The sequence below is a fragment of the Abramis brama genome (assembly GCF_963993115.1).
Source record: "Abramis brama genome assembly, chromosome: 5".
Lineage (NCBI taxonomy): Eukaryota > Metazoa > Chordata > Actinopteri > Cypriniformes > Leuciscidae > Abramis > Abramis brama.
Genome location: NC_139967.1, coordinates 26,756,346 through 26,778,168, shown reverse-complemented (window position 1 = coordinate 26,778,168; position 21,823 = coordinate 26,756,346). Strand labels below are relative to the sequence as shown.

The window sequence follows — 21,823 nt, the reverse complement described above, 5'->3', positions numbered from 1 at the left end:
ATCACGTGTGTTTTGTGTTCATTCTGACCCATTCTGACACCTTCAGTTCCACACTGATTCTCACAAATCTGTATTTTAACTACAGTTAATGCTCTTTTCATGTAGTCGCAATGTTATATTGTGTCATGCTTATCAAAAAAAAAAAAAAAACATATACTATAGGCTTATGTTGAACTTTAATCTTGTACAAGCAGACGCTGTATTAAGCAGTACATAAAGTATTTGACGAAAACGTCTCTGAAACGTCTGTGTATTTGACAAATATTGCATTTAATTCAGCTGACACCGCACGAGCGTCACTACGGGAAGCAAAAAGTGTCCCACTCCGTTTTCAGCTCCTCCCCGAGTCCGACTGCAAGCGGCAACTCTCGCCGATCGGTTACATCCCTCCGCAAGCGAAGTCGAGCACACCTTATGTGTCGCAGCATAAACTAAGATTCGACGTCACACCATCTCTCTTTCCCCCAGGTCCTCAAGCGGAGAGGAGCAGCGATCGCAGCGAGAGGCCGTCCTAGATTTGGGAGCCATTCGCAAAAATGGTATGATATTTCACCCCGTCATTCACTAGGGCATCATAAAATATGACTACAGCTCTATATTAAAACATTTGTGTACATTTAGGACGCATTTATTCAGTCATTTAGGCTATGCAATATTTTTTAATTCTGATGTCAATGACGTAATGACAACCTGCTAAGAAGATTCTCGCGTTTATAGCAACCTTGAACATGAATTATACGAGCAACATTTAATTTGTCTTTATTTAAAATAGTCAGGGAAGAGAATGACGCATTGAAATAATATACATGTATGTATTCGACGGGAGATAATAAAGTTTGCCATGTAACAGTTGTACTACGCATAATTGTAAAGCACAACCGCATGCGGTATGTTGGATCTTTGTTTTTAAGTAAAAGTATGCCTCGTATTTTGGGGATATGGCCCAGCACAGTGCACGCGCACGCACTGGAATAACGTTACCGCGATATAAATAGCGCGTTCACGCCCCCACTGTTCTTTCAATGCGCGTATTAAAGTTTCATGCGCAGAGACCGAGCAAGCCGTGCCTGTGGAGGGCTGCTGGGTGGACATAGTGTTATTATAGTGACCAGGTCGCTATGTTGTTGTTTTTGAGGGGGGAAACAACCCAACATTCTTATCAAGCTAAACAGCTTGCTATGTTTCCATCCACCCATTTTTAATGCGCATTTTGGGATATCCTATAGCATCAAAAACTGCTGAATGGAGACGCCAAGATGCGCATAAATTCTTAAAATGTGCATAAAAAAACTTATGCGCTCGCTTGAGTCGGATACATTTTTCATCCGTTAAGAAAACATGCGCGTAAACTACAATGGAAACACATTACCGAATAAATTCCTCGATGCGCATCAAAAAAGACATGTGACTTTGCGCGATGCTACGACATAACTGGACTAACCAGCGGAACGGTCTTTTTGCTCAGCATCTGAAATGGTGTTTTGGTTGTTGTGAAATGCCTGAGCAAGTCTGTCGTTAAAGTGGTTCGGTATAGGCCTAATTACCTTCGAGAAGAAATCTCTTACATGACTGCGTTCCCAAACAGCAACATGCACCCCCGAAAGCAAGATAAAATAACGTTTATTGGTTTTGGTCTGCGCGCTCTGAGACGCAAGTAACTTATACAGTGGCTTCTCCCACTTTTATTTAGAGCCAGACAGTTTATCAGGAAGTGACGATTTTGTTCTCTGCGACTCACTGGTTGGAAACGGTGCAGTATTCGCAAATATGTATACGATATTTCAATTTTGCGCACAAGTTAAATTCGCAACTTTGGCTGGAAAACATAGGCTGAGTGTATCGCTGGGCAGCGCTTGTGCTTTGGAGACGGAGACAGCAGCAGCACAACAGTCAGCGGACACCCAGACACTGCGCACTCATGGTGCATGCGGTGCTTCACTGCACTTGTGAATTATGATACATTTAAAAAGCGTTATTGAAATCAATATTTACTGTTATTATATAATTAATTAAGGTTGAAAGCATGATACATAGTAAATGCTAGTAAATATTAGACATTTCAAGTCACTTTACCATATACAGGTAAAAATAGGCATTTAAAATAGGTCTATATTAGAACGGGCTATATTAGCTTTAGCTATATAAGTATGAATTGCCTCAATTTATGGCGACAGTGATATTCTCAAAATCAAATATCACCATCACATTTAAAATTTGTTTAATTGTAATATTGTTTTAATTCACTGTATTTTACATCGCATTGTTATGAATGTTAGCAGCATTATTTTAGTCACGTGTCAATTTTGCTGTTAAAATGATTTTTTGAGAATATACAAAAGTTTTTAAATTATCTCAACAGCTTTAAAACTACTGATATTTTAAAAAATATATATTTATATGAAAGGTTGCCCCACCTGACATTTTTGGGGGTTAAAGATAAAACAAAATAATATATCTTATTTAAATGTACTACAAATGAATTCAAACTAAATAGGTTTTATAGAATAAAGTGGTATATGTCATGGATTTATGAACTTATTTTGAAAGGAAATAATGCACTTAGACACAAAAATATGCATGTCATGTCTCTGACCCATAATTCAATGGCATATGCAGTTCCAACTTTGAAACTTTTTTTTACTGTAAATGTAATCTAAAAAAAACAAACAAACATTTATTTAGCCTTTATTGAGAAACTAAATGCATGAGCTTAGTTACACTGTCACAGTTCCTTTTTGTAGATTCCCATCCTCTAATGAGCCAGAGGCATTCATTTGTTTTGACACCACATATTGTCCCTCACCCACAAACACTTATATTTACTCCACAATCAACACTTGACAAACTTGTCTCTGTTCCTCAGGTGAACTTTACAGTAGACCAGATTCGGGGGATTATGGACAAAAAGTCCAACATCAGGAACATGTCTGTGATCGCCCATGTGGACCATGGCAAATCTACTCTCACTGATTCCTTGGTGTGCAAAGCTGGTATTATTGCTAATGCGCGTGCAGGGGAGACCAGATTTACTGACACCAGAAAAGATGAACAAGAGAGATGTATCACTATAAAGTCAACGTAGGTATTCCTATTTAAAAAGTCACTATTTTATTATTAATCATATTGATGTCACAAAGAGCTATTGTACAGAAAGCATTTGTCAGTAGGATGAATTTTAATATTATATGGATGAGATCTTTTCACAATCTATTGAACTTTCCCACCATTTTTGACCAGTAAAAAAGGTACTTTTATTGAAAATGCACCACCATTCAAAATTTAGACTTGGTACGATTTTTAAATGTTTAAAAACAAGTCTGCATTTATTTGTTCAAAAATATTATGAAATATTATTACACTTTAAAATAACTGTTTTCTATTTAAATATATTTTAAAATGTATTTTATTCCTGTGCTGGCAAAGCTGAATTTTCAGCATCATAACTCCAGTCTTCAGTATCACATGATCCTTTAGAAATCATTCTAATATGATGATTTGCTGTTAAAAAAACATTTATTATTATCAGTGTTGAAAACAGTTGTGCTGCTTAGTTTTTTGTGGAAACAGTGATATAGCCATTTTTTCAGGATTTTTGATGAATTAAAGGAAGTTTAATTAAAATTAAAGGAAGTTTTTTGTAACAATGTAAAAGTTTTTATAAAGCTATGTGTCTCTTATTCTATTCAAACAAAATCGTCAAAGGAAACACCAAAATGACTTTTCACACTCACTGAAACCCTTTACATGTATATTTCACTTACAGGGCTATCTCTCTGTATTATGAGCTGAGCGAGTATGACTCAGCTTTCATCAAGCAGTGTAAGGATGGTTCTGGCTTCCTCATCAACCTGATCGACTCACCGGGACATGTTGACTTCTCATCTGAGGTGACGGCAGCTCTCAGAGTTACAGATGGTGCCCTTGTAGTGGTAGACTGTGTATCAGGTAAGGCAAAATCATTTTAGGATATCAAATTCACACTTCTGTTCTATAATTAAGGCAGTATACTTTCACAGACATGCATCAGGTGATTTTAGAGGCAATTCCCTTTAAAGGTGCTCTAAGCGATGGCATGCGTTTTTTAAGCTGAAAATTTTTTGTCACATACAGCAAACATCTCCTCGCTATCCGCTAGCCGCCTGTTCCCTGAACACACTGTAAAAAAACGCGGTCTCTGTAGACAGCTCAGGCTGAACAAACGGCAACAAAAACAAACTGGCCCAACCTGTACCAGGAAACATAACAAACAGTGTTCCAGCCAATAACCGACAAGAATGATTTGGGGGTGGGGGTTGGGGGGTTAGTGCGCGTGCACATGAAGGGGGGTGTGAGGAGTGGAGGAGAGAGAAGCATGAAGAGGGAAGTTAGCTAGAGGAGAGATGTCCTAGACAACGACTAACATTATAATTATATTCTATTGAATTTTGATATGGCCGACACAACACGACCAATGAGACGACGTTCCAATGAACAAATAGCAAAGAAGAGGGAAAAGGAGAAGGAACGCACAAAGTCCCGAATTTACATCGGAAAAGGGAGGGGACGGGATGAGGGGGAGGGAGGGTCGAGCTAGCCTCCGTTTTGTTTTGTTGTCAACAAGAAGTGACGTCACCCAACATCGCTTAGAGCACCTTTAATGTAACAAGAACATTTAACAATATTTGTTAAACCATACAAATAGTTTCATCATGAAACCTTAAGGGACACGATTTCTGTGCCGGACCAAAAAGTGATTTTAAAAAAAGGTGAAAGCTGACTTGTTCCACAGGTGTGTGTGTGCAGACTGAGACGGTCTTGAGACAAGCCATAGCAGAGCGCATCAAGCCTGTGTTGATGATGAACAAGATGGACCGTGCCCTCCTCGAGTTGCAGCTGGAACCCAATGATCTTTTCCTAACCTTCCAGCGGATTGTGGAGAACGTTAATGTCATCATCTCAACCTATGGTGAAGGAGAGAGTGGACCAATGGGAAACATTATGGTAACAGTTTAGACTGAAAAGTCAACTTTGAGGAAAATATTTGCTTTTATTTATGTGTTTCCTACTGCACACATATATACTCAAACGCGCATACCTAGACTAAACACGTAATATGCATGTGCACACCGTCAGAGTTCTCACAGGTTTGCGTTTTTGAAGTTTGCGCAGAGATAACTTTTTTTTCCCAAAATTTTTTTCAAGGCTTGCACCTTGGAACCTATTTCAAGGTTTGCGTTCTCGAGCCACCTGGCACTGTTGTTGTGCCAGTGAGCGGGCCGGAGTGCGTTAAGGGTTTTCTAGCGGTGTCGTGTTAGCGGCCCCTAAGTTAATAACTAATGATCTTTGCAACGGAAGTGAATCAATCAAAACTAACTTTAGCTGGACAATAACTTTATTCTAGAGCTGCTGTAAAGCCAAAACTATCTCTGTTACTTTAATTTCCTATTAAAGCTGCTTTGAAACAATCTATATTGCTAAAAGTGCTACATAAATGAAGGTGACTTGACTTGGTTTCTGGGGTACCCTAGGTGGATCCTGTGGTTGGGACTGTGGGATTTGGGTCAGGTCTCCATGGCTGGGCTTTTACTCTGAAGCAGTTTGCTGAAATGTACGTGGCCAAGTTTGCTGCCAAAGGAGATAAGAAAAAAACAGACCTCTCTCCAGCAGAACGAGCTAAGAAAGTGGAGGAGATGATGAAAAAGCTATGGGGAGATAAGTAAGTGTCTTGTGTTATAAAGAAGACATTTGATCACAAGGACACGAGTAAAAATTACCCATGGAAGTTCCAGTGTAAATTATGTGTATATATATGAAATCTCTTTAATTCAAAGCCATCCTTTTCAGGTACTTTGATCCCGCTTGTGGAAAATTTAGCAAATCATCAACCAATGCAGATGGCAAGAAGCTTCCGCGTACTTTCTGCCAACTTGTCTTGGATCCCATCTTTAAGGTTTGTTTGAATCAGTTCTTCTTGCCACTCATCTCCTGCTACTACCACTCATTTGCAATTACTCTCTCATTTGAACTCTTTCCACAGGTATTTGATGCCATTATGAATTTCAACAAAGAAGAGACCCAGAAACTGATTGAGAAACTTGAAGTAAAGCTTGATGCAGATGACAAAGAAAAAGAAGGGAAACCTCTACTTAAGGTACAACTCAAAATAATGACTTTTAATAACCTGCACCCTAATTAAACTGGTATTGTTGTTGACACGTGGTTTTTCGAATGCTTCCAGGCTGTGATGCGCCGCTGGTTGCCTGCAGGTGATGCTTTGCTCCAGATGATTACCATCCATCTTCCTTCTCCTGTCACTGCCCAAAAGTACCGCTGTGAACTGCTTTACGAGGGTCCTGGAGATGACGAGGCAGCTATGGGTGAGTCACTACATTGCGAGGTGTTCTACACTTCAGAGAGATGTGCTTTTTTTCTACAACTTTTACATATTCCTCCTTTGACTTTCAAGGTGTGAAGAACTGCGATCCTAAAGCTCCTCTCATGATGTACATCTCCAAGATGGTGCCTACCACCGACAAGGGTAGATTCTATGCCTTTGGTCGTGTCTTCTCTGGTGTTGTTTCTACAGGACAGAAGGTGCGCATCATGGGCCCGAACTTCACTCCAGGAAAGAAGGAGGACTTGTACATAAAGCCAATCCAAAGGTTTGCTGCTGTCATTTGCATTTACAGTATAAGTCATCTTCACTTGATTTAATTTGATGATCATTACTCAATGGTCTCCCCAGAACTATCCTAATGATGGGTCGCTACGTAGAGCCCATTGAAGATGTGCCATGCGGGAACATTGCTGGTTTGGTTGGGGTTGATCAGTTCCTGGTCAAAACTGGCACCATTAGCACTTTTGAACATGCTCACAACATGCGTGTTATGAAGTTCAGCGTTAGTCCTGTGGTGAGAGTTGCTGTGGAGGCCAAGAACCCAGCAGATCTGCCAAAGTTGGTGGAGGGTCTCAAACGTCTCGCCAAGTCTGATCCCATGGTTCAGGTGAATATCTTGGTGGGGTAATAAGACGGTATAAACAGAATTCAATCTTTCCAATAATAAATACAAGTTGTTTTCCACCTTTTGCTAGTGCATCATTGAAGAGTCCGGTGAGCACATTGTGGCAGGTGCTGGAGAGCTTCATCTGGAGATTTGCCTAAAAGATCTTGAGGAAGATCATGCCGGCATCCCTCTGAAGGTAGCGCTTGGATGAGAATACTAAAGAGTATACAGATATGCTTTATTCTATTCTTCTCCACTAATAGTTTTTTTACTAATTTTTTTTTGTTGCAGAAATCAGACCCAGTTGTGTCATATCGTGAAACAGTCAGTGAAGAATCAGACCAAGTTTGCTTGTCCAAGTCTCCCAACAAGCACAATCGTCTGTACATGAAATCCAGGCCCTTCCCAGATGGCTTGGCCGAGGACATCGATAAGGGTGACGTGACCTCTCGGCAGGAGCTCAAACAGAGAGCTCGCTACCTGGCTGAGAAATATGAGTGGGAAGTGGGCGAGGCCCGTAAGATTTGGTGCTTTGGACCAGATGGCACAGGGCCCAACGTCCTTGTGGATGTCACAAAGGGAGTTCAGTATCTGAATGAGATAAAGGACAGTGTAGTGGCTGGTTTCCAGTGGGCAACAAAAGAAGTGAGTCACGTTAACTCATGCTTGGACATTCATACAGTTGAGTTTACATTATAATAATGAGATACTTCAACAGAAACAATTTTGTGTCACCTTACCAGGGTGCACTCTGTGAAGAGAACATGCGGGCAGTCCGATTTGACATTCATGACGTCACTCTTCACGCTGATGCCATCCATAGAGGTGGCGGTCAGATCATTCCCACAGCCCGAAGAGTTCTGTATGCCTCTGTGCTCACTGCACAGCCAAGACTCATGGAGCCCATTTACCTGGTCGAGATTCAGGTATACATGGTGGATTCCTGGAACAGAAAAACTAGAGTGCAAACTTGATGCCGTTAATGTATTTTCTTTTCCCCTCCAGTGCCCAGAGCAGGTTGTTGGTGGCATCTACGGTGTCCTGAACAGAAAAAGAGGCCATGTGTTTGAGGAGTCCCAAGTGGCTGGGACACCTATATTTGTGGTGAAGGCATACCTACCTGTAAATGAATCATTTGGTGAGTTAACACTTCAGATTTGACAGCTTGTTCAAAATGACAGCAATAGGACATTGATGTAATTTTTATATTCAACAATAAATACATTAGTTATAGCAGTTAAACATTTTTGAATGGTGCCAAATGTTATACATTTCTGAATTATTATATTGTGGACATTAAAACAAGTCCTCAGTAACTTAGTGCCTATAATTCGCTTGCATTTTTTTTCTGAACAGGTTTTACAGCAGACCTGAGGTCTAACACTGGTGGACAGGCCTTCCCTCAGTGTGTGTTTGACCACTGGCAGATTTTGCCAGGTGACCCCTATGACGTAAACAGCAAACCTTGCCAAGTTGTGGCTGAGACCCGTAAACGCAAAGGTCTGAAGGAGGGCATCCCACCGCTGGACAACTTCCTGGACAAACTATAAACATCTGTGGATTCTATATAGTGATTGAAGCTATTAACCTTACCATGTTAACGTAATGACTCTGAAGTGTATGGCATAATGTTTACACAAATAAATAGACTTTAATTGAAATGAAATCAATAGCGCTTAATTTAAATATTCAAAGCTGCACAATCTTGCAGAAAATAAAATCTGAGCAAGTTAAACTTGTGTGGATGTGTCCATACATAAAGGACAGCAAATACAACAGCAATCTGGACATAATATTTAAACTTGAAAAATATATTTTTCCAGATGAACATGACATAATGCTTTAATCACTGTGTATTGATTTACATGTCTTAGGATGTACATGTATCATCTTAAACTGTACCCTCATTTGTGCAAAGAATTCAAGATTCTCAACAGCTTTACCTTTGCCATCATCAATGGAGATCCATGTCGATTAAAAACCTCAGCCCTGACCAAGAGGGACAATAAAAGCACTGTATCAACATTTACAGCACATCATTGTTTTGTTTTGTTTTTTACATCAAAATATATGGGCATCTTTGAATCAAAATAGTACACAAGTAACAAGGAGGAACTTCTATAAAAATAAAATAAAAACAAAACAAAAAAAACACACCTTCAGACTGTGTCAAAATGAATGCATGTTGTATGGCTCATAATCATAAGTCAGCCCATATAAGATGACTTCAAACTGCGTATCTATCAAGTAAGCCATTAATAATAAACGCCAATTTCTAAAATAACAATTTTTGTATTTCATGATCCTCATCCTATTATATCAAAACTTTTATCCATAATCTTAAAAGAACAATGAATGGCCTCATTTTCATTTCATGCAGTTGCTGGTTTTATGACCAAGAACCATGCAATTAGACAGATTACTCCCTTAGTTTTATCAACAATCATATTATAGTTTCTGAGGCGAATATGTTAGATGTGTTAAGACAGCAAAAACAACTTCCATATAAAATGACAGATCAAAAATAGGTTTACTGCATCAGCCACAGGGAATCTGATGGCCCTTGAGCAAATAACCACAAATAACCATAAAAAAAAAAAGACCTGTTGACTCATTCTACCTTGATATCAGACCACTAAAGTTTTTTGAAATATACAACAAACAGTTTTTATTGCTGCAACTGAAGTTTTGTAACAAAACATAATTGTACTGCTGAAATCGAAGAGACATATAAAGTGAGCTGCCGCTGAAAACCTGCTTTCGTTTCAACTGCAGAACTGCTGAAGCAACACACAATGGAGACAAGAGTGCAGTTATTGGAAGTGTCTAAGCTTTCCAATCCACTCCACTCATTTATGCAGTTTGTTTTGCTCTGCTCCTCCAATGAAATAGCTAATGAAAGAGTCATTGTGCAACCGATAGTTTCCCCAATTCGAGGGAAAACGGCTTAATTCAGGTTTGCATTTTAAAACGTTGCTGAACCACTCAAGATATTTCCTTCTGGGTCCTTGTCGAAACAAGATTCTTGAGGTCCATAGTCAAATGTCAAAATTGTTTTTACTCAGCTGACTTGACTTGAGTGTAGTTGTTTTGGTGACTGGCCAATAAAGATGCACCAGGAGTCAGTCTAGAGAGATAATGTCTGATAGGCCTGAAGATCCTCCCGTGATCACACCCGTCTCATGACTCGAGCTGCTGCTATGGGTTGCCGTCTCGTACTGTGAGGATGAGGAGACCAGGCTGGCGCTGGTGGTGGCACTCTGAAGGCTGCTGGAGAGATTGTCTAAAAATATGGGGCCTCTGTAATGTTGCTGAAAGAACAATAAAGGAAACTAGAGGTAAACAGCAGTGCAGACTATATAAATATGTATTCATGCATGCAATCTTAATATTTCTTTGTAAGAATGTTTCACTCATACCTGGGGGTCCCCTTGAATCAGAGAAAATAAATCAAGACCTTTGGGAAAGATGTGTGTAGTATGACATGTTAGTATTCCTGTAAAAGCTTGAGCATAAATGAAAGCATGTTTGATTGGATGGCAGACTGGATAAGTGCATACTTTGCATATCTGTGGGAATAGTGGATAAGGTTGAATGGTGGAATGGAACCGAGTAGTCTGCTATTGAGGAGGTCAGGTATGAGGTGTCCAGCGCCTGGACATTTGGCACCCGGACAGTTGAAGGCTGATAAGTCAAGACTCTAACACATGAAAATAGGATCATATGAAAACCAATAAACACAAAGCAACATTATCATAGAGAAACGTTAGTATTTGTTAATGTTAGTTAATGCACTGTGAACTAACATGAAAAAACAATGAACAGCTGGATTTCTATTAACTAACATTAACAAAGATTAATAAATACTGTAACAAATGTATTGTTCACTGTTAGTTCATAATAGTTAATACATTAATGTTAACAAATGAGACCTTATTGTAAAGTGTTACCATAATAATAATAATAATAATAATATTATTTCTGGGTAATAAACATTTTAGAGTGCAAAATAAATAAATAATAAAATAACTTTCCATTCCTTTTTTAAGATTTTATCAACTTACATTTTACATGCCCAGGTCAAGAAAACAACATTTTTAAAACTCCCTAATTTTTAGGTATTACCATCACCATGGGCAATTCAGTGTTTTTTGTACAGTTCAGGGCTCATTCAAAATATGGTCACAAAAGGGCAAGGCTTATAAAAGATGTACACAGAAATGCCTGGTCTGATTTGTATTAAATGAATGAACACAAACCCTTTGTTGTGCATCTCCTCGGCCTTTGACATGTAGACACAGCGCTTTTTCAGAGGAGGATCGCTATCCTCATCATCATCATCATCATCATCCGACGAGCTCTCTAGCGTAAGGTCAATTACGTCTGCCTTTTTTGTACTGCTGGTTTCTGGAGGTGGCACCACTGCACTTTGTCTCACTGTGACAGCACCTAAGGGGCCATGAAATGCTTTCAAAATGCATCAAAAATGGAAATCCTATTTACAATCAATTAAAACCTGGCACGCAGAGATAAAGCTCACACACTTATAAACGGTAATGAACCTTACAATCAATTTTTGGGATACATGGAGATGACACTTTCAACGTCTCCTTCTTTGGTCTCATTGGACACCAAGTCCCATCCTCCTGAAACTTGATTTCATCAACATCTGTGCAGTCATTGAGTATTTCCATGAAGAGCCTGACAAGTAGAGTGCCCAGTTTATTACATGCATATTAACTATCTCAATAAAGGCAAAAATATTCAGGGATTGTGGTTTAAAATGGCACCTCAGCTACAGTGAAAGTAATCTCACCCATCTATAATCAGACTCTCATATGTGGCTTTTTTATCACAGACGGGACAGATCCAGGTGGGCTTCTTCTCATTCATTTGCAGGTATAGAGCAGCATCAAAGCACTGCAGGTGGGAACAGGTGACAGCTCGACAGGGTACCGTAAGGCGCATCTTGCCAAGCTATATAAAAAGACGACTTATTTGGTCACACAAAATTCTTTTTTTTTTGCCATACTATATCAGACCACCAAACAAAAACTTAAACCTGTTGTTTAAAATGACATACATGAGTCAGTTAAGATCTAGTAGATGCAGTAACTTACTGGGCACATGAGTGAGACTCGTAAACTAGTTGTGGCGATTTCACTGTCGGGGTCTGCCGTGAGTTTTTCTTTAACTGTTACAAGAGTAAAGAAGGGGTGGATTTTGTACATTATTTCAATAATTCAGTCAATGAATTATATATAAGGATGAAGAAGCTAAGAAAAAACAAAGAAAAGACAATGAACACAAATTTGTCAAGTGTAATCATATTTATATTAATAATTAAGATTACATGGGTATCTTTTTTCTCATAGAGGAAAATGTTGCCTTACTTAACGCTCTGGAGTGGTCAGGGTTTCTGATCCCCTTCATTCTTAATCTCTGTAGTAACAGTGGGGAGGTCAGCTGCCGCACCAAATAAACAGACATGGAGTATGTCTGCAGAAAACAAGATGGAAGTACATACAACGCTTAGCATAAAGAATAGGCTGAAGCAGTGCTGTGGAAATGTGTATTGGCACTTTACATACCTTCCCTATTTCAGGTGCCCATGTGACTACTATCTGATTGGGTACAGCAGATGACAACCTGACCAGCGATGTGATGTTCAGCGGTCTGCCGGGTCTTTTCTGCTCAACACCATTCTTAGGAGGTGGTGCATATCCCTATGTGATAACAACATCAGATATTATACAATTATACAAATGTACAGTTTGAATTCAGCAAGATTTTTAAAAAAGAAATAAACACTTATTCAGCAAGGATGACTAAACATTTTTTATTCTTACAAAAGATTTATACTTCAAATAAATGCTAAAAAACAACAACTTTCTATTAAAGGTTGTATCAGTGATTTCAGGCCCAAACATAAATGATCACATTCATCTAATCTTTCCTAACGATCCGCTAGCTGCCCGCCCCATAAGCAGGCCGTCAAAAAAACGCGTCTCTATAGGCAGCTTAGGCTCTGAGATCTGCACACAAAAACAATTGGTTTCACCAACCACTCAAAACCAAAATAAATAGTGTTCCAACCAATCACCGACAGGGGGTGGGTGTTTTGAGGTTTTGCGCTCGTGCACGGCTGCATGCGAAGTCGGAGAACACAAGCTCCTTGGGCGCGGCAGCAAAATGGCTGCTCCGGGTGTGTCCGTTCAATTGCTGCGTTCCAGTCCAAAATTCTCATGCCCTTCACTGGCTAACTTCCCTCCGTCTCGTTCACTCGGATGTACGTCATTGCTTATGTTGCACAATGCCCACTACTGGCGGAAACTGCGGTGGGCTGAATTGGAACGTCCTAAGCCCTTGATCACTTGGAATCAGCTATGGAGTTGATTTATTATTTACATTTTTTTCCCTTTAAGAATTTGTTTAATGCAGCATCCAAATGTACATTAAAAAATATATATAATTAATATATCATAGAGTTGTCTGTTGTGGTGGTGATTAGACGAGATTTGTGGTGACGTCACAGTCGTACTGCATTGTGGGACATATAGGTGCCTGAAGTGTACATATGAAGTAGACTCGCTCCCTCGGTCAAAATCGAGGGAACGAGGGTCTGTCCATATAAACTTCCCTCATCCACTTCACAAAGTGGAACGCACTTCAAAATGGCGGCAGGGATTCCGCCGAGGGGAAGTGCTTAGGGAAGTTTGCAAGTGCGTGTCTAAAAGTGGACTGGAACGCAGCCAATGTTTGCAGTGTGTGTTGCGTGTTCACTACTCACTGCTCCTAATATGTGTGCCTTGGATGGGTTATATGCAGAGGACAAATTTCGAGTATGGGTTACCATGCTTGGCCTTCACGTCATGTCACTTAAACAGCCATTAAAACATAGTTTGAATAAGATGTACAGTATTACGGTCATCTTTTAAATTTTCTATGAGCAATGTTCCTGTTCAAATAACAAATTATGCATTTCATCAGTAATCAGCTAATCTCTATTTTTTTGTTTTTGGTGGTGAACTACGACAATTGTATTCAATATTTTATTTGTTGAATATCTCTTAGTGAAACGGAAGTTCAGAGAGTCTTTTCTTCCCTGATATGATGCATATTAGAGTGAAACTGCTCCTCGAACAAGAAAAAAAATGTAGGACAGGACTTGATTTTGTCTATCAGGAATTGATTGAATGGTTGTGTTAGAAACTAGGGCTGGGAATCACTGGGTACTTCACGATACGATACGATACACGATACATTGTTCACGATACCGATAATATCACGATATGGCGATACTGCGATAATCGATATATTATCAGTAATAACTCACAATATATATTGTTTTTTGGATGAAACACAATAACAAAAACAACTTGTGTCTTATCAGTTGCAACAAAACAGTCACAGACACTATTTTTGTTTTGCTCGCAAATGATTTTTTTCACTCGGGAGAAATCGAGTGGAATCGGTGATGATCGCATGGTCACGGCTCGCAGCGTGTGAGAGGAATTACAAGCCGAGCCGAGCACGTTACAAGCACCTCCCGACCTCCCGATAATTTTTAAACAAAATTCGGGGAGTCGGCCCGATTTTCACCAGCTGTCCCCTATTGCCAAATCATACACAACCACGTCGATGGGGCTATACCTCAGTGGCAGCAACCATACAGCGTGCGCATACACTGTCACTGTCTCACTCTCACACACACACACACTTTTCTCTCTCTCTCTCAAGTTTTTATGTTGAAAGGAATGGCTACTGTTCTCTGCTTTTCAACAAATCATTTGCACACACATTTATGTCATTTTTCTATCTGAAGCTTTGCCTGCATGCATGCAACATGACGGTCTCTGTGTTTAGCGCGAAAGCTCACGTGATTGCTGCCGGCTCGGGATAAAATTCATGCAGGACAGTCGTGCCGTGTACCAGCTGCTTTGACGCGATTATCAGTTAAACTGACTCGCAACGTGTGCAATATCTCACGACCTCCCGAGTGTCCGAACTCGCACTGTGTACCCCTGCCCTAACGGCTTTTAAGATCGATACTTGGCAAGAGCGCATCGAGAATCGATCGCAGGAGTAAATATCGCGAGGTATCGCCATATCGATATTTTGGCGCACCCCTATTAGAAACTAAGTTAGAAACAGTTAAACATTTAAAATGCCTCAAGACCTCTATAATTCATATACATTTATAAGAACTAGTTTTGGAAAACACATTAAACAGGTCTACATACAGGGAGGGGAAAGAGCTTTCCATTGACTTTGATGCACAGGCTGTTTGGATAATTGTCCTCTTGTGGACAACTGGTCTCTGCTAGACAAAACCTAGAATCAAAACAGAACATCAAAAGTTTAAAATTGAGATTAAGGATGCACGATATTGGATTTTGGCCGATAGCCGATATGATATACAATTATTTTTCCCTTTTTAATTCTGTTTTTTGAGTTCTGAGGTCTCCTTACCAAAAGGTTAATTGTTAAAGATAAATAATGTTAAGAAAGTTATTTTTGTAATAAGAGTACATTAAAAGCTCTGAAAAAAACATTAATAAAGTCTGTTACGTTTTTCCACCCCAGACGCATTTGTAACCTAAATATTTCATTTTTGGATTTAACATTTGTAGATTATCTAGAGTGCGGGTGGCATGACTTCAGCTAATGCTCTCTTCAGCTTCAAATAAAAATTTTACAATTATTTTAGAGCTCTTTGGATTCAAGTTATTTTCACCACCCATTTGATAAAATTTTATTACAGATTAAACTGTGTATAAAATTATTTAATTTACAAGTCTCATGCTTGTGATTTATGACATCAATTAGGCCTACTGCTTTATTTATCCAGAAGTATTTATTGAACAGAAGTAACATCAAGTTATTTGAGTATTCTACTTTTCATACGATAATATTGTGCATCCCTAATTGAGATTATGGTGACAAACATCTTTGTATATGCTGCAGAATCTGCTATACAAATGACAGTATAGGAAAAGCACAGTGAGTTGGTTCTTACCGCAGCTGAATTTGAACCATGTAGTCCCTTCTTCCACCTGGAAGAAAGTCCCTATGCAAAAGGTTAAGAACAACAAAGAGCCAATAAATTTCAGAAAAGGAGTAAAAGACACAAGTCACATTATTTAAGTCTCATTTAAGTCATTTAGTTCTTACCGAGAAATGCAAACTTCTCTCACTTGTTGTGGAGTCAATGCAAATATGAAGTACTTCTCATGATGAAACCTCTGAACGGCATGGGTCCCTTTAAAACACAAGTCATAGGGTGTATAGTTTTAAATCTAAGACACAGGCAATGAGGAAATCATGCACAACCCAGTTGTTCACATACACTACCGTTCAAAAGGTAGGGGTCGGTAAGATTCTTCAATGTTTTTTGAAGAGGTATTTTATGCTGATCAAAAATACAGTAAAATAGCAATTTTGTAAAAAAAAAAAAAATTCTACATTTTTAAATATATATATTTAAAATGCAATTTATTCCTGTGATGACAAAGCTGAATTTTCAGCATCATTACTCCAGTCTTCAGTGTCACATGATCCATCATAAATCATTCTAATATGCTGATTTGCTGCTCAAGACACATTGCTTAATATTATCAATGTTGAAAACAGTTGCGCTGCTTAATATTTCTATGGAAACCGTGATACATTTTTCAGGATTCTTTGATGAATAGAAAGTTTTATTTAAAATAAAAATTCTTTGTAGCAGCATAAATGTCTTTACTGTCACTTTTGATCAATTGAACACATCCTTGCTTGCTGAATAAGATACATTTCTTTAAAAAAACAAACAAACATTTTGACCCCAAACTTCTCAATGTTAGTGTACCTAAATCACACTGTTACACAAACTCTAACACTATTTTTCGTTTAAGTTTAAGGCTATAAATATATTAAATGTGCATTTATCTCTATAAAGCTGTATTCCACACTCTAATCAAAAGTTTATTCATTTATTTTTTAATTTCACCAAGCATGGAACAATCTAGTCATTTTGAATAAAATTACCTAAACTTGATGGTTTGATCAAGACATCCAGCACATCGTAAAATGGTAGGGCCTTCATCTGCACGTCCGGGTGGACGGGAGCCATAAGCGACGTGGGCTGCTGCATATTCATCATGGGCTTTAATTCATGTAAAACAGGTGAATCGCAGCTCACCTGCTGCTGCTGCAGGAGGTCTGAATGGCCGGTTTGCAGAGGAAGGTCTGAGCTCACAATGGTGGCACCACTGTCTATGTGAAAGTAGGATTTAATGCTTGACTTTAGAGCTGCCAAATCTTGAAGACCATCAAAAGTCCTTGGGTATCTCCGACAATACAGTTCCTTTATTTTGATCTGCACGGCAGGACCACAACCACTCCTTAGTAGATGCAAAGCCCTCAGCAATAGTTCATGCTTGCGACCGCTCTTATTCCTTCCAGCAAAACCTAACAGTACCTGGAGCTCTGAGACACGGAAACTTGATACCATATTCTGCAAAACAAATCCAGACAAGCCATAAAAGACTTTGAGACAGCAAACATGGAAAAGCATAGGTATGGGTTAGTAAGAAAAAACACCATCTGTGCCATGCTGACAAGTTTTGCACGTTTTGCATTTATAATAATATATTAATAAGAACCAAAAGGTGTAATTTGAAAGCAGATTAATTAATTAATTTCAGAATTATGTGTGAAGTGAGGTGACAACCCACCCAAATACACCCATTCCAGAAACCCCAGAGAAATAAGAAAATCTCAACTGACCCTTCATTACATGGTCCATGCTTGATTGTTCTTATGTGTTAATCCTTTTTTCTTTAAAAATCCTTAACAAATGACCGAAATGCATCTAAAATGTTGAGAATAATTCCAAGACCAATTAGATGAACATCAAGAGCATAACAAAGGACAAAACACAGATGTTCACTTTGATCCAGAGAGAAATTAACTGAACTGCTGAAAAAAAAAGCTGAGTTTATAGTTATGTGGGATGTTTCTGAGTAATTTACCAAACAACATGAATCAGTCAAATAATGGCAATATAATTAGTACACAAAAGCAGGTGTCTAACTTTCCTGTATCCAACACAGTCTACATTTGTTATTGCAGGATTGTGTTGGTGCTCATACTGAAGTACAACGCATTAAATTAAACTTTAGAAAGATGGTTTATGTACAATGCCAGTAAAACAAATTATCTTGAGAAAAATGTGGTGATGAAACGGTCACAGTGACAAAAATCAAGTTTTTCTTCAGGCTTGTAAATAAACATTGTCAATGTGCCCCTCTTTAAATGTTTAGCCTACTTCGCAATTTAATGTAAAACGTGCGTCCACTTACATCTATACACACACATTAGGACACACTGGTCTACACATCATTTACCCATGCAAATATAGGTTATACATCAAACTACACCTGTGAGTACATGTAGACATTGTCAAGTGCTCGGAAGCTAGCTAACAAAAGACCAACCAAAACAATTCGAGAAATTGTAACGTAAAAAACTTTTTACCTGCAGCGAACAGTCGTCAAGTTCAGTTAGGCATTATAATAAAGCGTTTTCATGCAGTAAAAGATGACAATGAAAGCAGTGACATTTTGAGGCTGTTCTTCAATGTTTGTGTAGCAGCTCGAGCGCTAAAAGAGTACGTTAGCTGGTTGGTGGCTAACAAGCTAAACACAATCCGTCTATCGGACTGATGTGACGTCTCTCTATTAACTATAAATAAACTAACCCATGGGCAGCAAACCGACCGGTTAAATAGCATATCAAAACGGTAACTGCAAAATATCTTCAGAATATGAAAAACGCAAAGAAGTAACCAGCTATCATTGCACTTTCGCCTACCCGTAACTCCTCAAAATCCGCCATTTTCTGGCTTCGATCATCCTGGCCAGTCCAGAGAATATCGGGTCACGTGACACAGTCTGGGTTAAAGGGGTCATATAATATTTGTTTTCTTTTTTATAATGTTATTATAATGTCCACTTATAATGTTAACTTTTTTCTTCGTCAAAACAGCCATGTTTAGTTTTAGTTTTGACCATTTCCCACGCTCTCTTTGACCGTTTATTTGGGCTGCTGTGTCTTTAAGAAGTTTTCCTGGGAAGAAGTTCATACATATGTGACTTTCATTGATTTCGGCATTTCGGTGAGCTGTTTACTTGCCAAGAAGCATTTTTAAACCAAGGCAAACAAAATGAAGTGCAAAGGCTGCGCATAAGCTGTATAGGTTATGCCAGTGGTTCTCAACCAGGGGTCCATGCACTCACTTAGGGCCTCAGCAGACTTCTAAGGGGGCCTCACGATGACTTAAAATGATTTTAAATAAGACAAAGCAGGCATTAAAATAAAAACAACAAAAACAAAACAAGGTATATCTTATTTTAATATTTTTTATATCTTTATCCTTAAGCCCAATTCACTAAATCACAAACAACGGGAAAAGTGGTGGGAAAACTTTTGGACTGTTATGCTATTTATGTATTTTATCATTTACAAAAAAAAATTGGTCTTATACAGGCTAAATTAGAAGTGTTTTCTAACAAGCTTCATTGCTATATTCTCCATCAAAATCTTAAGACGCAAAAAACAGTAGGCCTAATTAAAAAGGGAACACAAACGTTCTTGAACATATAAAGTTTGGTTTATTTCATCTTGTAGATGTCAGTGTTACAATTTTCCATCATTGGACATTTTTACATAGGATATAAGATTAGGCTTAAAGATCAATGAATCACAAAAGAAAGCAAATGTTTACCACAATTATTTGAAGATTCTGATACAATTTTCAATTTCACAATTGGCTGGTGAAGTTTTTTCAACCATCTTGTTCAGAAATATGAGAACACATCAGTTATGCCATACCATTATGTAGGCTATAACTAGTATTTAAAGGTAATGAATGGTAAAGGATCTGAATTTCACAAGCATCTGTCTTTGTTACTGAACTACTGATTTTCTGGATGACAGTTGCAGCCTGTTGTCCAGCAGGTGGGGCTCAGAGCAAATCTACCATAACCAGGTTCTGTTTATCACAGAGGTTTTCGTTCCTGATCAGTTTTATTTCTAATGCTTAAACTAAAAATCTTATGTTAGAGCTGGCCCTGGACCAGAACTGATGAGTAGTGCAGAAAGCTTGCCTTTAAAGTGAGAAATGTTGTAAATTGTGAAATTTATGACATGATACTGGTGATATTTACGCGATGAATTAGTTTCCTTGTATGTTGCCCTTTAAAACTTTTAAAACAATTGTTGTAATCCACTTGTTTATGTCTGAACCACTGTCAATTTTGGTAACACTTTATTTTACAATGTCCTTGTTACGCATATTACATGTACTTATTATAGTAATAACTAATGCATAATTACATGCAACATACCCTACATAGTAAGCAGATGATATTAATTAATATTACTCAGTACTTAATTGTATAATTACTATAACAAGGACACCTTAAAATTAAGTGTAACAATTTATTTTGATCCATGTTCCATATTCTGTTTATATGATTAGATTTATAAGAACCCATTTGAATACCTGCTGTACTTTCTCTAAAATCTGAGACAATTTTCTGACAGAAAGACAAAAATAATCTCTTTGTATTTCTGAGATATTATAGGTATTAAAAAGTATATAGCTAAAGCTGCATGACTGAAATGGGTTGTTAACTTGGAATGACTTTAACAATTTCTAAATCATTTTCAGAATGCTTAGATTAGTATGGTGGCCTCAAAGTTTTAACTTTCAACTGTTCCAGTGGGCTAACCTCAGTATCACTGCTAAAGAGATTAAAGCTACATATTTACATGACTCATTCAACTGCCACATCATTGAAAACTATACATCTGGACAGTTTCCCAGAGAAGTGCATGTATGTGCATGAAATAAAGGCAAAAAAACCAACAACAAAAAAAACGCTATCGATTAATCTTTCTAACCTCTAAATCATACATTTGTCATGTTGTTTTTAAAATTAAATGATTTTTTTTTGAACTTTCAATTGGGGCTGTTTTGCACCACAGTGGCATTTCCAGTTTTACCCTTTACTTTAAATTTATCAGTAGCTAACAGCTCAATCACAATTTTGGATTAAAACAAAACTTAATATCACAACAAATATAAGAATAAATACTATATCAGATGGCAATGATTGCTTAATAAGAAACTGTCAGTCTCAGTGAACTGTTTGTGGAGTCAAATTTTGTTTTATGTAAGAGACACTGTAATGCAATTCGAATAAATACAATTGGAAGTAAATCTTTAATATCTAACTTGTGATTTATGAAAACTGTGTATGACTCTGCTTTGTGCTGTTTCACAATACAAGGTTAGCCTATATATTTGTGATTGAAGAGGTTGAAGTGTGTTGAAGTCCATGACCTAGGTAAAGCGCCCATGGCATCTAATTACCCAGCCTTTCCCACTTGAACAACCTGCCATAAGAAAACACTCACACATACAGACACATAAATACCTGCCATAGAAAAAAACACACATAGAGGCGCACAAACACCTTAGCCTTTATTAACCTTAGCTCGTGTTATTGGCAGTACTAGACAGAGACAAGACCCCAATTACTGTTGAAATCAAAGTTGCTACCGTTAGGGCTGCGGTGGAAGCGTGTGGAGGTTATAGCGCTGGAGTGGCTTGTTAGTCCACTTAGTGCTCGTCCATTGGGACTCTCCGTTTCAAATACCTGTCTCTCAGAGCATTGTTATTCAAACGGAAAATCGAACAGCCCAATGTTGCTCTGGTCATTCTGGCAAGTACACACCATGCTGTGGGCAATGGTTAACAGTAAATTGTAATTTAGACTCAAGTTCAGACA

The 21,823-nt window shown here is 38.3% G+C and overlaps 2 protein-coding genes across 5 annotated transcripts; one reads left to right on the top strand and one right to left on the bottom strand.

Annotated features, from left to right (window-relative positions):
- The first annotated feature begins 3 nt into the window (after positions 1–3).
- eef2l2 (eukaryotic translation elongation factor 2, like 2) lies at positions 4–9,017 on the top strand. The gene is made up of 15 exons (XM_084113317.1): positions 4–539; positions 2,864–3,078; positions 3,764–3,945; positions 4,769–4,980; positions 5,508–5,695; positions 5,824–5,929; positions 6,017–6,130; positions 6,218–6,356; positions 6,446–6,641; positions 6,725–6,983; positions 7,072–7,179; positions 7,275–7,628; positions 7,727–7,909; positions 7,989–8,121; positions 8,340–9,017. Exons 1-15 carry the CDS (start codon positions 537–539, stop codon positions 8,531–8,533), a joined length of 2,586 nt encoding a protein of 861 aa, XP_083969443.1. The 5' UTR covers positions 4–536; the 3' UTR covers positions 8,534–9,017.
- pias2 (protein inhibitor of activated STAT, 2) lies at positions 8,339–18,892 on the bottom strand. 4 transcript variants are annotated; one of them, XM_084113319.1, is made up of 15 exons: positions 18,504–18,892; positions 17,754–17,838; positions 17,013–17,481; positions 16,158–16,245; positions 16,003–16,053; positions 15,227–15,317; positions 12,575–12,709; positions 12,377–12,482; positions 12,104–12,177; positions 11,800–11,960; positions 11,551–11,684; positions 11,243–11,432; positions 10,544–10,683; positions 10,403–10,440; positions 8,774–10,294 (listed from the first exon to the last, which is right to left on the bottom strand). In XM_084113319.1, the coding sequence occupies exons 3-15, from the start codon at positions 17,476–17,478 to the stop codon at positions 10,106–10,108; spliced, it is 1,863 nt and encodes a 620-aa protein (XP_083969445.1). In that variant the 5' UTR covers positions 17,479–17,481; positions 17,754–17,838; positions 18,504–18,892; the 3' UTR covers positions 8,774–10,105. The 4 variants fall into 4 exon arrangements, with proteins under 4 accessions (XP_083969446.1, XP_083969445.1, XP_083969447.1 ...); XM_084113321.1 differs by having other exon boundaries at positions 18,840–18,878; XM_084113320.1 differs by lacking the exon at positions 17,754–17,838 and having other exon boundaries at positions 8,339–10,294; positions 18,504–18,891.
- Between the last annotated feature and the right edge of the window lie 2,931 nt (positions 18,893–21,823).

Coding starts and splice junctions, on each gene's coding strand:
- eef2l2 (XM_084113317.1), top strand. Junction 5,930..6,016: donor TCTTGGATCCCATCTTTAAG/GTTTGTTTGAAT, acceptor CTCTTTCCACAG/GTATTTGATGCCATTATGAA. Junction 7,910..7,988: donor TTTACCTGGTCGAGATTCAG/GTATACATGGTG, acceptor TTTCCCCTCCAG/TGCCCAGAGCAGGTTGTTGG.
- pias2 (XM_084113318.1), bottom strand. CDS start 18,863: ATGGCGGATTTTGAGGAGTTACGG. Junction 12,483..12,574: donor GGGCACCTGAAATAGGGAAG/GTATGTAAAGTG, acceptor TGTTTTCTGCAG/ACATACTCCATGTCTGTTTA. Junction 11,685..11,799: donor GAGAGTCTGATTATAGATGG/GTGAGATTACTT, acceptor TCTACTTGTCAG/GCTCTTCATGGAAATACTCA.